The 13,150-nt window shown below is 43.1% G+C and overlaps 1 protein-coding gene across 3 annotated transcripts; it reads left to right on the top strand.

The window, feature by feature from the left end:
- The first annotated feature begins 504 nt into the window (after positions 1–504).
- Positions 505–12,449, top strand: LOC106573426 (NACHT, LRR and PYD domains-containing protein 12). 3 transcript variants are annotated; one of them, XM_045697070.1, is made up of 14 exons: positions 511–1,162; positions 1,596–1,867; positions 1,981–2,094; positions 2,208–2,306; positions 7,633–7,746; positions 7,849–7,950; positions 8,088–9,881; positions 9,979–10,152; positions 10,270–10,443; positions 10,766–10,939; positions 11,195–11,368; positions 11,523–11,696; positions 11,834–12,007; positions 12,210–12,449. In XM_045697070.1, the coding sequence occupies exons 2-14, from the start codon at positions 1,689–1,691 to the stop codon at positions 12,388–12,390; spliced, it is 3,627 nt and encodes a 1,208-aa protein (XP_045553026.1). In that variant the 5' UTR covers positions 511–1,162; positions 1,596–1,688; the 3' UTR covers positions 12,391–12,449. The 3 variants fall into 3 exon arrangements, with proteins under 3 accessions (XP_014003940.2, XP_045553026.1, XP_045553025.1); XM_045697069.1 differs by having other exon boundaries at positions 512–1,162; positions 1,602–1,867; XM_014148465.2 differs by lacking the exon at positions 1,981–2,094 and having other exon boundaries at positions 505–1,162; positions 1,602–1,867.
- Positions 12,450–13,150: the final 701 nt, after the last annotated feature.

Genomic DNA, 13,150 nt, shown 5'->3' with positions numbered 1-13,150 from the left:
ACAACCATCATGCAACCAACCCAAATGTAATTACACACACACACACACCTGATGCCAGTCGCCACTCCCACTGCCAACAGGCGTGTGCCAGGAGGTGTTGCTATCACTGTAATACAGTTTGATCCACCACAGATTTACCCTGTTCCTGCTAATGTGGCAATTAACCACGGATAACGAGACCCCTAACACCCCTAAACCCTTCCCAGAAACCCCAACCTCAAACCCCCACCTTCCCAGACCCTATTTGACATTTATATGTCTTTGGTTACAGTATGGTATCCGATGGTATCCCACCTAAATGAGCGATTGCTATGGTAACATCCTTTCTAGTCGACATGGCAACCCCACTGAAGTCCAGCATATTGGAGATGGTGCATAGAGACAGAGAGAGTTGGAAAAAGAGAGAGATAGAAAGAGAGAGAGAAGGAGAGAAATAGATCAATATAAAAATAGAACCATAGAGATAAGTAAAAAGGTATATTGAAAAACACAAACGTAGGGGAAGTAAAAAGGTATTTTGGCAGTAGGATTTGGCAGACGAGGAGGAGCACGTGACAAACCTCACCATTCATTAAACAACAGTGCTCTCTGGTGGAGAGAGACACTGTTACAGTGGGCGTAAAGTAGGCGTAAAGTATCTACATTTATCAGCAAAGATATTTTCTTTCTTATCAAATGTACAACTGTTGGATAACAGTGGAGGCTTTGTTTGTTTGTACTCCACACTGAGTCACTTGTTAATCCACCTTTAATCCATTTTATTCCAGGTTTTAAAACAGGATGTTTCACAAGGTTTCATATGCAGACAGCTGGTGTAAATTTCTTCCTGTTTTTTTATTAAATCACTTCGGACAACTTTGGTGATGCACATTGCCCTTTATCCTATGTCAGTCTGAAGATTGTGGCTCAGAAGAATACTCTGTTTCCATGCGCCCACACAGAGTAAAATCATCCGTAAAGATCACAGAGAGAGGGAAGAGGCATAACAACCTACCAAGCAAATGTAGCTAATCTAGCTATCAAATTACCATGAGGCGGAAGTCAAATACGGTTCCTGCCCTGGCTTGCCCTCCCTTCTTTCTGCCCTTCTCTCCTTTGAGCAGTCAAACAAAGAAGCTACAGCCTACAGCAACATTCTCAAACCGAGGAACCCATCTCAGTGGTAAGCATTACAGACTGTTTTTGTTTCTTGCTACAAGAAAATAGAAAGTTATTGAAAGAGAAGAGTAGAGCAGAGATGGGGAAAAGGGGAGATTAAGGAGTAGCGTATTTAATGTCTATTCAACTATGGGTACTGTTTGCGAACTAGCCAGCTAAGAAAATACACTGTTTTCAGAAAGGACCACCTCATTCGATTAAATTCTACTAATTTTTGTCACTGCTATGGCTTGTACATGCTAGCGAAGTTGCTAACAAGCTAAAGTAGTCCAGTTGACAATAGCTGGCAAATGCGTAAACAGTCGAAAGTGATACACTTCCTGGATAACCAACAAATGTTACAGAAATCAGCCTCTTAAATTGGGTAGTGTGTGTAGTAGCTATTTGACTGCATTGTGTATGATTGATACTCTCTCTCTCCCTTTCTCTCTGTATGGGTGGAGGTGGGTGTGTGTGTGTTCACAGGGCTGATCTAGGTCAGAGGACAGTAGTATTTGTCTGCTCATGAGAAGGGAATTACGACCTCTAAAATGAGTCTCTCTGCAGAGAGAGAGGAGGGGGACAGTTTTTCGAAAAAGATTGTCTCAGGCGAGAAAGAGGAGCAGGAGAGACCAGTATCTCCTGTACCCAGCTGTGTGTCCATGAAGAGTGACATGTCAATTGATCATCCATTTAACTTCAGTAAAGAACCATTGTCCAGTGAACAGGGGTAACAAGACTTTTTACCACACACCTACATAATTCTGATACAGATATCTGAGCACCGTCAAAAACTATTTCTTCCCCAGTCAGACTAACAATAATCTCCATGGTCTTTGTCAGGGTCCATCAGGATAGACCAGCATCTCCTGTACCCAGCTGTGTGTCCATGAAGAGTGACATGTCAATTGATCATCCATATAACTTCAGTAAAGAACCATTGTCCAGTGAACAGGGGTAACAAGACTTTTTACCACATGCCTACATAATTCTGATACAGATATCTGAGCACCGTCAAAAACTATTTCTTCCCCAGTCAGACTAACAATAATCTCCATGGTTTTTGTCAGGGTCCATCAGGAGAGACCAGCATCTCCTGTAACCAGCTGTGTGTCTGTGAAGAGTGACCAGTCTATGGGACCACCAATAAACTTTTCCAGTGAACTGGGGTAATAAGACTTATTGTTTTAACCACAAATATACAGTGCATTTGGAAAGTATTCAGACCCCTTGACTTTTTCCACATTTTGTTACGTTACAGCCTTATTTCTAAAATTGATTCAATTGTCCCCCCCCCCCATCAATCTACACGCAACACCCCATAATGACAAAGCAAAAACACTGAAATATCACATTTACAAATTCAAATGTATTCAGACCCTTTACTCAGTACTTTGTTGAAGCACCTTTGGCAGCGATTACAGCCACAAGTCTTCTTTGGAATGATGCTACAAGGTTGGCACACCTGTATTTGGGGAGTTTCTCCCATTCTTCTCTGCAGATCCTCTCAAGCTCTGTGAGGTTTTTTGTTTCTTTTATTTAACCTTTATTTAGCTAGGCAAGTCAGTTAAAAACAAATTCTGATTTACAATGACTGCCTAACCTGGCCAAACCCTAACGACGCTGGGCCAATTGTGCGCCGCCCTATGGAACTCACAATCACGGCCAGCTGTGATACAGCCTGGAATCGAACCAGGGTCTGTAGTGACGCCTCTAGCGCTGATATGCAGTGCCTTAGACTGGTGTGCCACTCGGGAGTCCAGGTTGGATGGGGAGCGCCGTTGCACAGCTATGTTCAGGTCTCTCCAGAGCTGTTTGATCAGGTTCAAGTCCGGGCTCTGGCTGGGCCACTCAAGGACATTCAGACACTTGTCCCAAAGCCACTCCTACGTTGTCTTGGCTCTGTGCTTAGGGTCGTTGTCCTGTTAGAATGTGAACCTTTGCCGCAGTCTGAAGTCCTGAGCGCTCTGGAACAGGTTTTCATCAAGGATCTCTCTGTACTTTGCTCTGTTCATCTTTCCCTCAATCCTGCCACCACCATGCCTCACCGTGGTGTGAGGTTTCCTCCAGACGTGACGCCTGGCATTCAGGCCAAAGAGTTCAGTCTTGGTTTTATCAGACCAGAGAATCTTGTTTCTCATGGTCTGAGAGTCCTTTAGGTGCCTTTTGGCAAACTCCATGTGGTCTGTCATGTGCCTTTAACTGAGGAGTGGCTTCCGTCTGGCCACTCTACCATAATGTTCTGATTGGTGGAGTGCTGCAGAGATGGTTGTCCTTCTGGAAGGTTCTCCCATCGCCACAGAATAACTCTGGAGCTCTGTCAGTGACCATCGGGTTCTTGGTCACCTCCTTGACCAAGGTCCTTCTCCCCCGATTGCTCACTTTGGCTGGGTGGGCACCTCTAGGAAGAGTCTTAGTGGTTCCAAAGTTCTTCCATTTAAGATTGATGGCCATACAGATATCTGAGCACCCTTACCCTTCCCCAGTCAGACTAAAAATAATCTCCATGGTTTTTGTCAGGGTCCATCAGGAGAGATCAGCGTCTCCTGTAACCAGCTGTGTGTCTATGTAGAGTGACCAGTCTATGGGACTACCAATAAACTTTTCTTGTGAACAAGGGTTATAAGACTTATTGTTTTAACCACACACATATAGTACCAGTCAAAAGTTTGAACACACCTACTCATTCAAGGGTTTTTCTTTATTTTTACTACTTTTGTAGAATAATAGTGAAGACATCAAAACTATGAAATAACACATATGTAATCATGTAGTAACAAATCAAAATATATTTTAGATTCTTCAAAGTAGCCACCCTTTGCCTTGATGACAGCTTTGCACACTCACGGCATTTTCTCAACCAGCTTAATGAGGAATGTTCTTCCAACAGTCTTGAAGGAGTTCCCACATATGCTGAGCACTTGTTGGTTGCTTTTCCTTAACTCTGCAGTCCAACTCATCCCAAACCATCTCAATTGGGTTGAGGTCGGGTGATTGTGGAGGCCAGGTCATCTGATGCAGCACTCCATCTCTCTCCTTGGTCAAATAGCCCTTACACAGCCTGGAGGTGTGTTTTGGGTCTTTGTCATGTTGAAAAATAAATGTTAGTCCCTCTAAGCGCAAACCAGATAGGATGGCATATTGCTGCAGAATGCTGTGGTAGCCATGCTGGTTAAGTGTGCCTTAAATTCAAAATAAATCACAGTGTCACCAGCAAAGCACCCCCACATCATCACACCTCCTCCATGCTTCACGGTGGGAACCACACATGCGGAGATCATCCATTCAGATACTCTGCGTCTCACAAAGACAAAGTGGTTGGAACCAAACATCTCAAATTTGGACTCATCAGATCAAAGCACAGATTTACACAGGTCTAAACGTCCATTGCTTGTGTTTCCTGGCCCAAGCAAGTCACTTCTTGTTATTGGTGTCCTTTAGTAGGGGTTTCTTTGCAGAAATTCCACCATGAACATCTGATTCATGCAGTCTCCTTTGAACAGTTGATTTTGAGATGTGTCTGTTACTTGAACTCTGTGACGTATTTATTTGGGCTGCAATCTTAGGTGCAGTTAACTCTAATGAACTTGTCCTCTGCAGCAGAAGTAACTCTGGGTCTTCCTTTCCTGTGGCGGTCCTCATGAGAGCCAGTTTCATCATAGCGCTTTATGGTTTTTGCGACTGCACAAAGTTCTTGGCACTTTCAGGATTGACTGACCTTCATGTCTTAAAGTGATGATGGACTGTCATGTCTCTTTGCTTATTTGAGCTGTTCTTGCCATAATATGGACTTGGTATTTTACTAAATAGAGCTATCTTCTATATGTCACCCCTACCTTGTCACAACACAACTGATTAAAACTTCTTCAGGATTGGTGGGTCCCCTGTGGGAGGTTTGAGCTAACCTAGGCTAATGCAATCAGCATGAGGTTGTAAGTAACAAGAACATTTCCCAGGACATAGACATATCTGATAATGGCAGAAAGCTTAAATTCTTGTTAATCTAACTGCACTGTCCAATTAACAGTTGCTATGACAGTGAAAGTATACCATGCTATTGTTTGAAGAGAGTGCACAATTTTGAACATGAAAAGTTATTAATAAACTAATTAAGCACATGTGGGCAGTCTTGATACAACATTTCGAACAGAAATACAATGGTTCATTGGATCAGTCTAAAACTTCCACATACACTGCTGCCATCTAGTGGCAAAAATCTAAATTGCACCTGGGCTGGAATAATACATTATGGCCTTTCTCTTGCATTTCAAAGATGATGGTTCAAAAAAACCACAAAAGAACGGTTGGTTTTTTCTTTGTATTATCTTTAACCAAATCTAATGTGTGATATTCTCCTACATTCCTTTCACATTTCTACAAATGTCAAAGTGTTTCCTTTCAAATGGTACCAATAAAATGCATATCCTTGCTTCAGGGCCTGAGCTACAGGCCGTTAGACTTGGGTATGTCATTTTAGGCAAAAAATTTTTTTTAAATGGGCCGATCCTTATTAAGAAGGAAATAAATTCCACAAATGAACTTTTAACAAGGCATTCCTGTTAATTGAAATGCATTCCAGGTGTCTACCTCATGAACCTGTTTGAGAGAATGCCAAGAGTGTGCAAAGCTGTCATCAAGGCAAAGGGTGGCTACTTTGAAGAATCTCAAATATAAAATACAGTGCTCAAAAAAATAAAGGGAACACTAAAATAACACATCCTAGATCTGAATGAATGAAATAATCTTATTAAATACTTTTTTCTTTACATAGTTGAATGTGCTGACAACAAAATCACACAAAAATAATCAATGGAAATCCAATTTATCAACCCATGGAGGTCTGGATTTGGAGTCACTCAAAATTAAAGTGGAAAACCACACTACAGGCTGATCCAACTTTGATGTAATGTCCTTAAAACAAGTCAAAATGAGGGTCAGTAGTGTGTGTGGCCTCCACGTGCCTGTATGACCTCCCTACAACGCCTGGGCATGCTCCTGATGAGGTGGCGGATGGTCTCCTGAGGGATCTCCTCCCAGACCTGGACTAAAGCATCCGCCAACTCCTGGACAGTCTGTGGTGCAACGTGGCGTTGGTGGATGGAGCGAGACATGATGTCCCAGATGTGCTCAATTGGATTCAGGTCTGGGGAACGGGCGGGCCAGTCCATAGCATCAATGCCTTCCTCTTGCAGGAACTGCTGACACACTCCAGCCACATGAGGTCTAGCATTGTCTTGCATTAGGAGGAACCCAGGGCCAACCGCACCAGCATATGGTCTCACAAGGGGTCTGAGGATCTCATCTCAGTACCTAATGGCAGTCAGGCTACCTCTGGCGAGCACATGGAGGGCTGTGCGGCCCCCAAAGAAATGCCACCCCACACCATGACTGACCCACCGCCAAACCGGTCATGCTGGAGGATGTTGCAGGCAGAAGAACGTTCTCCACGGCATCTCCAGACTCTGTCACGTCTGTCACGTGCACAGTGTGAACCTGCTTTCATCTGTGAAGAGCACAGGGCGCCAGTGGCGAATTTGCCAATCTTGGTGTTCTCTGGCAAATGCCAAACGTCCTGCACGGTGTTGGGCTGTAAGCACAACCCCCACCTGTGGACGTCGGGCCCTCATACCACCCTCATGGAGTCTGTTTCTGACTGTTTGAGCAGACACATGCACATTTGTGGCCTGCTGGAGGTCATTTTGCAGGGGTCTGGCAGTGCTCCTCCTGCTCCTCCTTGCACAAAGGCGGAGGTAGCGGTCCTGCTGCTGGGTTGTTGCCCTCCTACGGCCTCCTCCACGTCTCCTGATGTACTGGCCTGTCTCCTGGTAGCGCCTCCATGCTCGGGACACTACGCTGACAGACACAGCAAACCTTCATGCAACAGCTCGCATTGATGTGCCATCCTGGATGAGCTGCACTACCTGAGCCACTTGTGTGGGTTGTAGACTCCGTCTCATGCTACCACTAGAGTGAAAGCACCGCCAGCATTCAAAAGTGACCAAAACAGGAAGCATAGGAACTGAGAAGTGGTCTGTGGTCACCACCTGCAGAACCACTCCTTTATTGGGGGTGTCTTGCTAATTGCCTATAATTTCCACCTGTTGTCTATTCCATTTGCACAACAGGATGTGAAATTTATTGTCAATCAGTGTTGCTTCCTAAGTGGACAGTTTGATTTCACAGAAGTGTGATTGACTTGGAGTTACATTGTGTTGTTTAAGTGTTCCCTTTATTTTTTTTGAGTAGTGTATATTTAGATTTGTTTAACACTTTTTTGGTTACTACATGATTCCATATGTGTTATTTCGTAGTTTTGATGTCTTCAGTATTATTCTACAATGTAGAAAATAGTAAAAATAAAGAAAACCCTGGAACGAGTACTCTAGGTGTGTCAAAACCTTTGACTGGCACTGTAGATTATAATTACTCCTCAACAACAATTTTGACTATTTCTTCCTTAGCCCGACTAAATATAATTTTCTTGTTTTTTGTCAGGATCCAACAAGAGAGACCAGTGTCTCCTGTACCCAGCTGTTTGTCTATGAAGAGTGACAAGTCTATGGCCCTGCCAATGAGGTTCAGTAATGAACCACTTACGTCAAATAAAAGGTTATTGCAATATTTACAGTTCATGGTTTCTTTAAAACAAAACTCATAAACACGCACCCATGACTTCTTGTTCTTTGTAAAGATTTAAGTTTGTTTTGACAGGGTCCCTCCACTCCCTCAGCAGAGACAGGACTGTCCTCCTTCCTGCACTGTGTCCATGGAGCCATATGAAGGAGCGAATGTCTTACCCGTAGATCAGAAAATGTGAGTGTCTGCTGTTTCTATGGCTTCATATCACTTGGGGACCACATTGTCTCAGGTCTTCATAACTGTAGAAATTCAGTTTCCATTTGTTCCTCCTTTGATACAAAAGGTTTAAACATTTTATGTCATTTTTCCAGGCACCAAAATGTCAGTGCTGAGGCAGAAATCCAGGAGAAGCTCAAATCAACTCTGAAGAAGAGATTTCAGTGTGTTTTTGAGGGACTAGCACAGCAAGGAAACCCCACACTTCTCAATGACATCTACACAGAGATTTTCATCACTGAAGGTGGAAGTGGAAAGGTCAATAATGACCATGAGATAAGACAGATTGAGGCAGCATCCAGGAGACCAGCAACACAAGATACACCAATCAAATGTAATGACATCTTTAAACCCTTACCAGGACAAGACAGGCATATAAAATCTGCGTTGACAAAGGGAGTCGCTGGCATTGGAAAGACCATTTCCGTGCAGAAGTTTATTCTGGACTGGGCCGAAGGAAAAGCCAATAAGGATATTCAGTTCATATTTCCACTTCCTTTTCGTGAGCTGAATTTGATGAGGACGGAGAGATGCAGTTTGATGGAACTTTTACAATCTTTTTTCATGGAAATTAAAGAATCCAAAATGATTAACTATGATGAGTGCAAAGTCCTGTTTGTATTTGATGGTCTGGATGAGTGTCGACTCCCTCTTGACTTCCAGAAAAATAAGACCTGTTTTGATGTCTCAGAGTCAACCTCAGTCGATGTGCTGCTGACAAACCTTTTTAAAGGGAATCTGTTACCCTCTGCGCTTCTCTGGACAACCTCCCGACCTGCAGCAGCCAATCAGATCCCTCCAGAGTGTGTTGACCAGGTGACAGAGGTACGAGGGTTCAATGACCCACAGAAGGAGGAGTACTTCAAGAAGAGATTCAGTGATGAGAACCTGGCCAGCAGAATCATCTCACACATTAAATCCTCAAAGAGTCTCTACATCATGTGCCACATACCAGTTTTCTGTTGGGTTTCAGCCACTGTTCTAGAGAGAATGTTGGGTGAAGCAGAGAGTGGAGAGATCCCCAAGACTCTGACTCAAATGTGCACACACTTCCTGATCTTTCAGACCAAACAGAGTACTAAAAAGTATCTTGGAGAAGATTACATTGATCACCACTGGAATACAGTAATGATAATGACACTGGGGAAACTGGCTTATCAACAGCTGGAAAAAGGTAATCTGATCTTCTACGAGGAAGACCTAAGAGAATGTGGCATTGATGTTACAGAAGCATCTGTGTACTCAGGAGTGTGCACACAGATCTTCAGAGAGGAGAAAGGGCTGTGCCAGGAGAAGGTATACTGCTTTGTACATCTAAGCATTCAGGAGTTTTTAGCTGCTCTGTATGTGTTTCTCACATTCAAAAACAACAATGTAAATCTTCTCTCTGGAGGTGTAAATATTAAGACAATGTCAGGAGAAACACCTGCATTGTTTCTACACAAAAGTGCAGTGGACAAGGCCTTACAAAGTATGAATGGACACCTGGACCTGTTCCTCCGTTTCCTTCTGGGCCTATCACTGGAGTCCAATCAAACTCTCTTACAAGGCTTACTGATACAGACAGAAAGCAAGTCCCAAAGCAGTGAGGAAACATCCAAGTACATAAAGATGAAGATCAGGAAGAATCCCAATCCAGAGAGGTGCATTAACCTGTTCCACTGTCTGAATGAACTGAATGACATTTCTCTAGTGGAGGAGATCCAAAGCTATCTGAGCTCAGGAAGTCTCTCAAAAGCTGAACTGTCACCTGCACAGTGGTCCGCTCTGGTCTTTGTTTTGCTGACTTCAGTGGAGAAGCAGGATGTGTTCGAACTGAGAAAGTATTTCAGATCAGAGGAGGGTCTTCTTAGGCTGCTACCAGTGGTCAAAGCCACCAGAACAGCAATGTGAGTATTTATGGACACATTTTCATAATTTCCTCATGGTCTTTGTAGTCTTTACCCTGTTTATGGACCAAATGTGTTGTTTTATTATTTATTCCAGCCTGAAAGATTGTAACTTGACTGAAAGTTGCTGTAAGTCTTTGGCTTCAGCTCTCAGATCGAGCTCTTCTTCACTGAGAGAGCTGGACCTGAGTGACAATAAACTGCAGGATTCAGGAGTGAAGCTGCTCTCTGATGGATTGAAGAATCCAGGTTGTAAATTGAAGACACTGAGGTAAGGGCATCTCTCAGAGTGGAAATGTATATTTACTTTCGTTTCTGGAAATGTTAAATTATTCAACTATTTTAAATGTCCAGTTGCGTATAGAGCTGAGTATTTTTCCCACTGCAGGCTGAAGAGCTGTGGCATCACAAAGGTTGGCTGTGCTTCTCTGGCTTCAGCTCTAACGTCAAACTCCTCACACCTGAGAGAGCTGGATCTGAGCAGTAATATCCTTGGAGACTCTGGGCTAAAGCTGCTCTCTACTGTACTGGAGGATCCACACTGTAAACTGGACATACTGAGGTTAGTTTCATACAGATGTCGGATCTTAATTTGAGCCAGTTTGCTACAGCAGGAAAAGAATCCTGCGGCAACAGGAAATTTGAATTATGTGGATTATAATTCATGGACATTTTTGTAGGGGTTGATACATTTTTCTTATGGGAAAGTTGAAATTACAAACTTCAGAAGCCTATATTACAAGTTTTACATTTCCTGCATTGCAATACATGGACCTCTAATAGCTGTTTACATGAGGATAGTTATTATCTAACTCTAAGTCAGCCTGGATAAGATTGTCTGCTAAATGGCTAAAATGTAAATGTAATTCTCACTCCATCTGTAGCCTTTCTGGTTGTGGAGTCACAGAGGAGGGTTGTACTTCTCTGGCTTCAGCTCTGAGGTCAAACCCCTCACACCTGAGAGAACTCGACCTGACCAACAACCAACCAGGAGACTCAGGAGTGAAGCTGCTCTCTGCTGTCCTGGAGAATCCACAGTGTAAATTGCAAAAACTGAAGTGAGTACTAGAACATCTCAAGAATGGTCTGTAATTTCAGGATTTAGGTCAAGTGATTATGTGATTTGTGATCTGATTTTGTTGAGGATATCTGGGCATGGGCATTTCATTCTGAGATCAGAAACCTAAGGGAGAATGAGGAAGTACAGCTCTCCAGTTGCTCTTAGAAACTTGAAGTTACTTCTCAATGAGTAATGAAGTGTACTACAATGCCGATGACAGTAGGACATTAAATGATGCTGATTCCCTCTGCAGGCTGTATAACTCTAAAATCACAGAGGAAGGATGTTATTATCTGGCTTCAGCTCTGATAACAAACCCCTCACACCTGAGAGAGCTTGACCTAGGTGGAAATAAGTTAAGAGACTCAGGAATTAACCATCTCTCTGCTGCACTGAAGGAACCACAATGTAAACTGGAAACACTGAGGTGATGTGTAATTAAAATACATGTTCTTCAATGAAATAAACAATGTTCACAAAGGATAAAGGAAAACTAAATTGGGTAGTTATATGTTTGAACATGAATAATGTCATCATGTGCTATGAAACTGCATATCATACAAACGAACCACTGTCTGCAGGATGTTAGGCTGTGGAGTCACAGAGGAGAGCTGTGCTTCTCTGGCTTCAGCTCTGAGGTCAAACCCCTCACATCTGAGAGAGCTGGACCTGATCAACAACCAACCAGGAGACTCCGGTGTGAAGATGCTCTCTGCTGTCCTGGAGGATCCACTCTGTAAACTGGAAAGACTTTCGTAAGTATTACAGCATATTCCAAGTCAGAATAGGGGTGCTATAACTGATCCACCTGGAGGCTTGCAGGCAGCTTGCTGATGGACATTAACATTGCACAGTCACAATCTATAAATATTACCTTCATATTTATTCCCAGGCTGAAATGCTGTAACCTCACTGAGAAATGCTGTGGGTCTCTGGCCTCAGTTCTTAGCTCAAACTCCTCTAGTCTGAGAGAGCTGCACCTGAGTTACAATAACCTGCAGGATTCAGGAGTGAAGCTGCTCTCTGCTGGACTGGGGAATACACACTGTAAATTGGAAAAACTGGGGTAAGGCCATCTTTCTTGGAGTCCATTAAGTTGCATGAAAACAAATTATAAACTAAATGTAGTGATCAAATATAGCATGTTTTAACCTTTTTAAGTTGTTGCCACCCATCAGGCAAATAATGTGCTGTTGAGGAAAGCAATCAGAACTTGTTTTTCAGTGTGTCCAGAACTGACAGAATGACAGGTGTTTCTCCCTCTGCAGGCTGTCATATTGTTCGGTCACATGGGAAGGCTGTGCCTCTTTGGCTTCAGCTCTGAGGTCAAACCCCTCACACCTGAGAGAGCTAGAGCTACAAATGAATAAACTAGGAGACTCAGGGGAGAAGACGCTCTCTGATGTCTTGGAGGATCCACTCTGTAAACTGGAGAAACTTACTGTATAATGTACTCTGTACAACGTTTTTGTCTGATAAAACTATTATGGTACATTTCCACCTTTTAATGCATTTTCATACATTTCAAGAAGAGTTTGCTGTGAAGAAACCTTTTCTGTCTGCAGACATTTTCACTGCATGTATGGGGAAATGTCACACATTGTTATAACAAGAAACAAGAATGTTTGTTGCATCCTTGTGAATGCTGGGTTGTTATCTAATAATTCAGAGACAACGGGAAGATATATTTTTAAAACTATACACTACCGTTCAAAAGTTTGGGGTCACTTATAAATGTCCTAACCAGAAAAGAAAGAGGAGTGGGAGGCCCCGGTGCACAACTGAGCAAGAGGACAAGTACATTAGTGTCTAGTTTGAGAAACAGACGCCTCACAAGTCCTCAACTGGCAGCTTCACTAAATAGTACCCGCAAAACAACAGTCTCAATGTCAACAGTGAAGAGGCGACTCCGGGATGCTGGCCTTCTAGGCATAGTTCCTCTGTCCAGTGTCTGTGTTCTTTTGCCCATCTTAATCTTTTCTTTTTATTGGCCAGTCTGAGACATGGATTTTTCTTTGTTGGTTGCTTTTCCTTCACTCTGCGGTCCAACTCATCCCAAACCATCTCAATTGGGTTGAGGTCGGGTGATTGTGGAGGCCAGGTCATCTGATGCAGCACTCCATCACTCTCCTTGGTCAAATAGCCCTTACACAGCCTGGAGGTGAGTTTTGGGGTCATTGTCCTGTTAAAAACAAATGATAGTCCCTCT

This window comes from Salmo salar, chromosome ssa16 (genome assembly GCF_905237065.1).
Source record: "Salmo salar chromosome ssa16, Ssal_v3.1, whole genome shotgun sequence".
NCBI classification, from domain to species: Eukaryota; Metazoa; Chordata; class Actinopteri; order Salmoniformes; family Salmonidae; genus Salmo; species Salmo salar.
The sequence above is the reverse complement of the archived record's forward strand: the minus strand, read 5'-3'. Positions and strand labels throughout refer to the sequence as shown.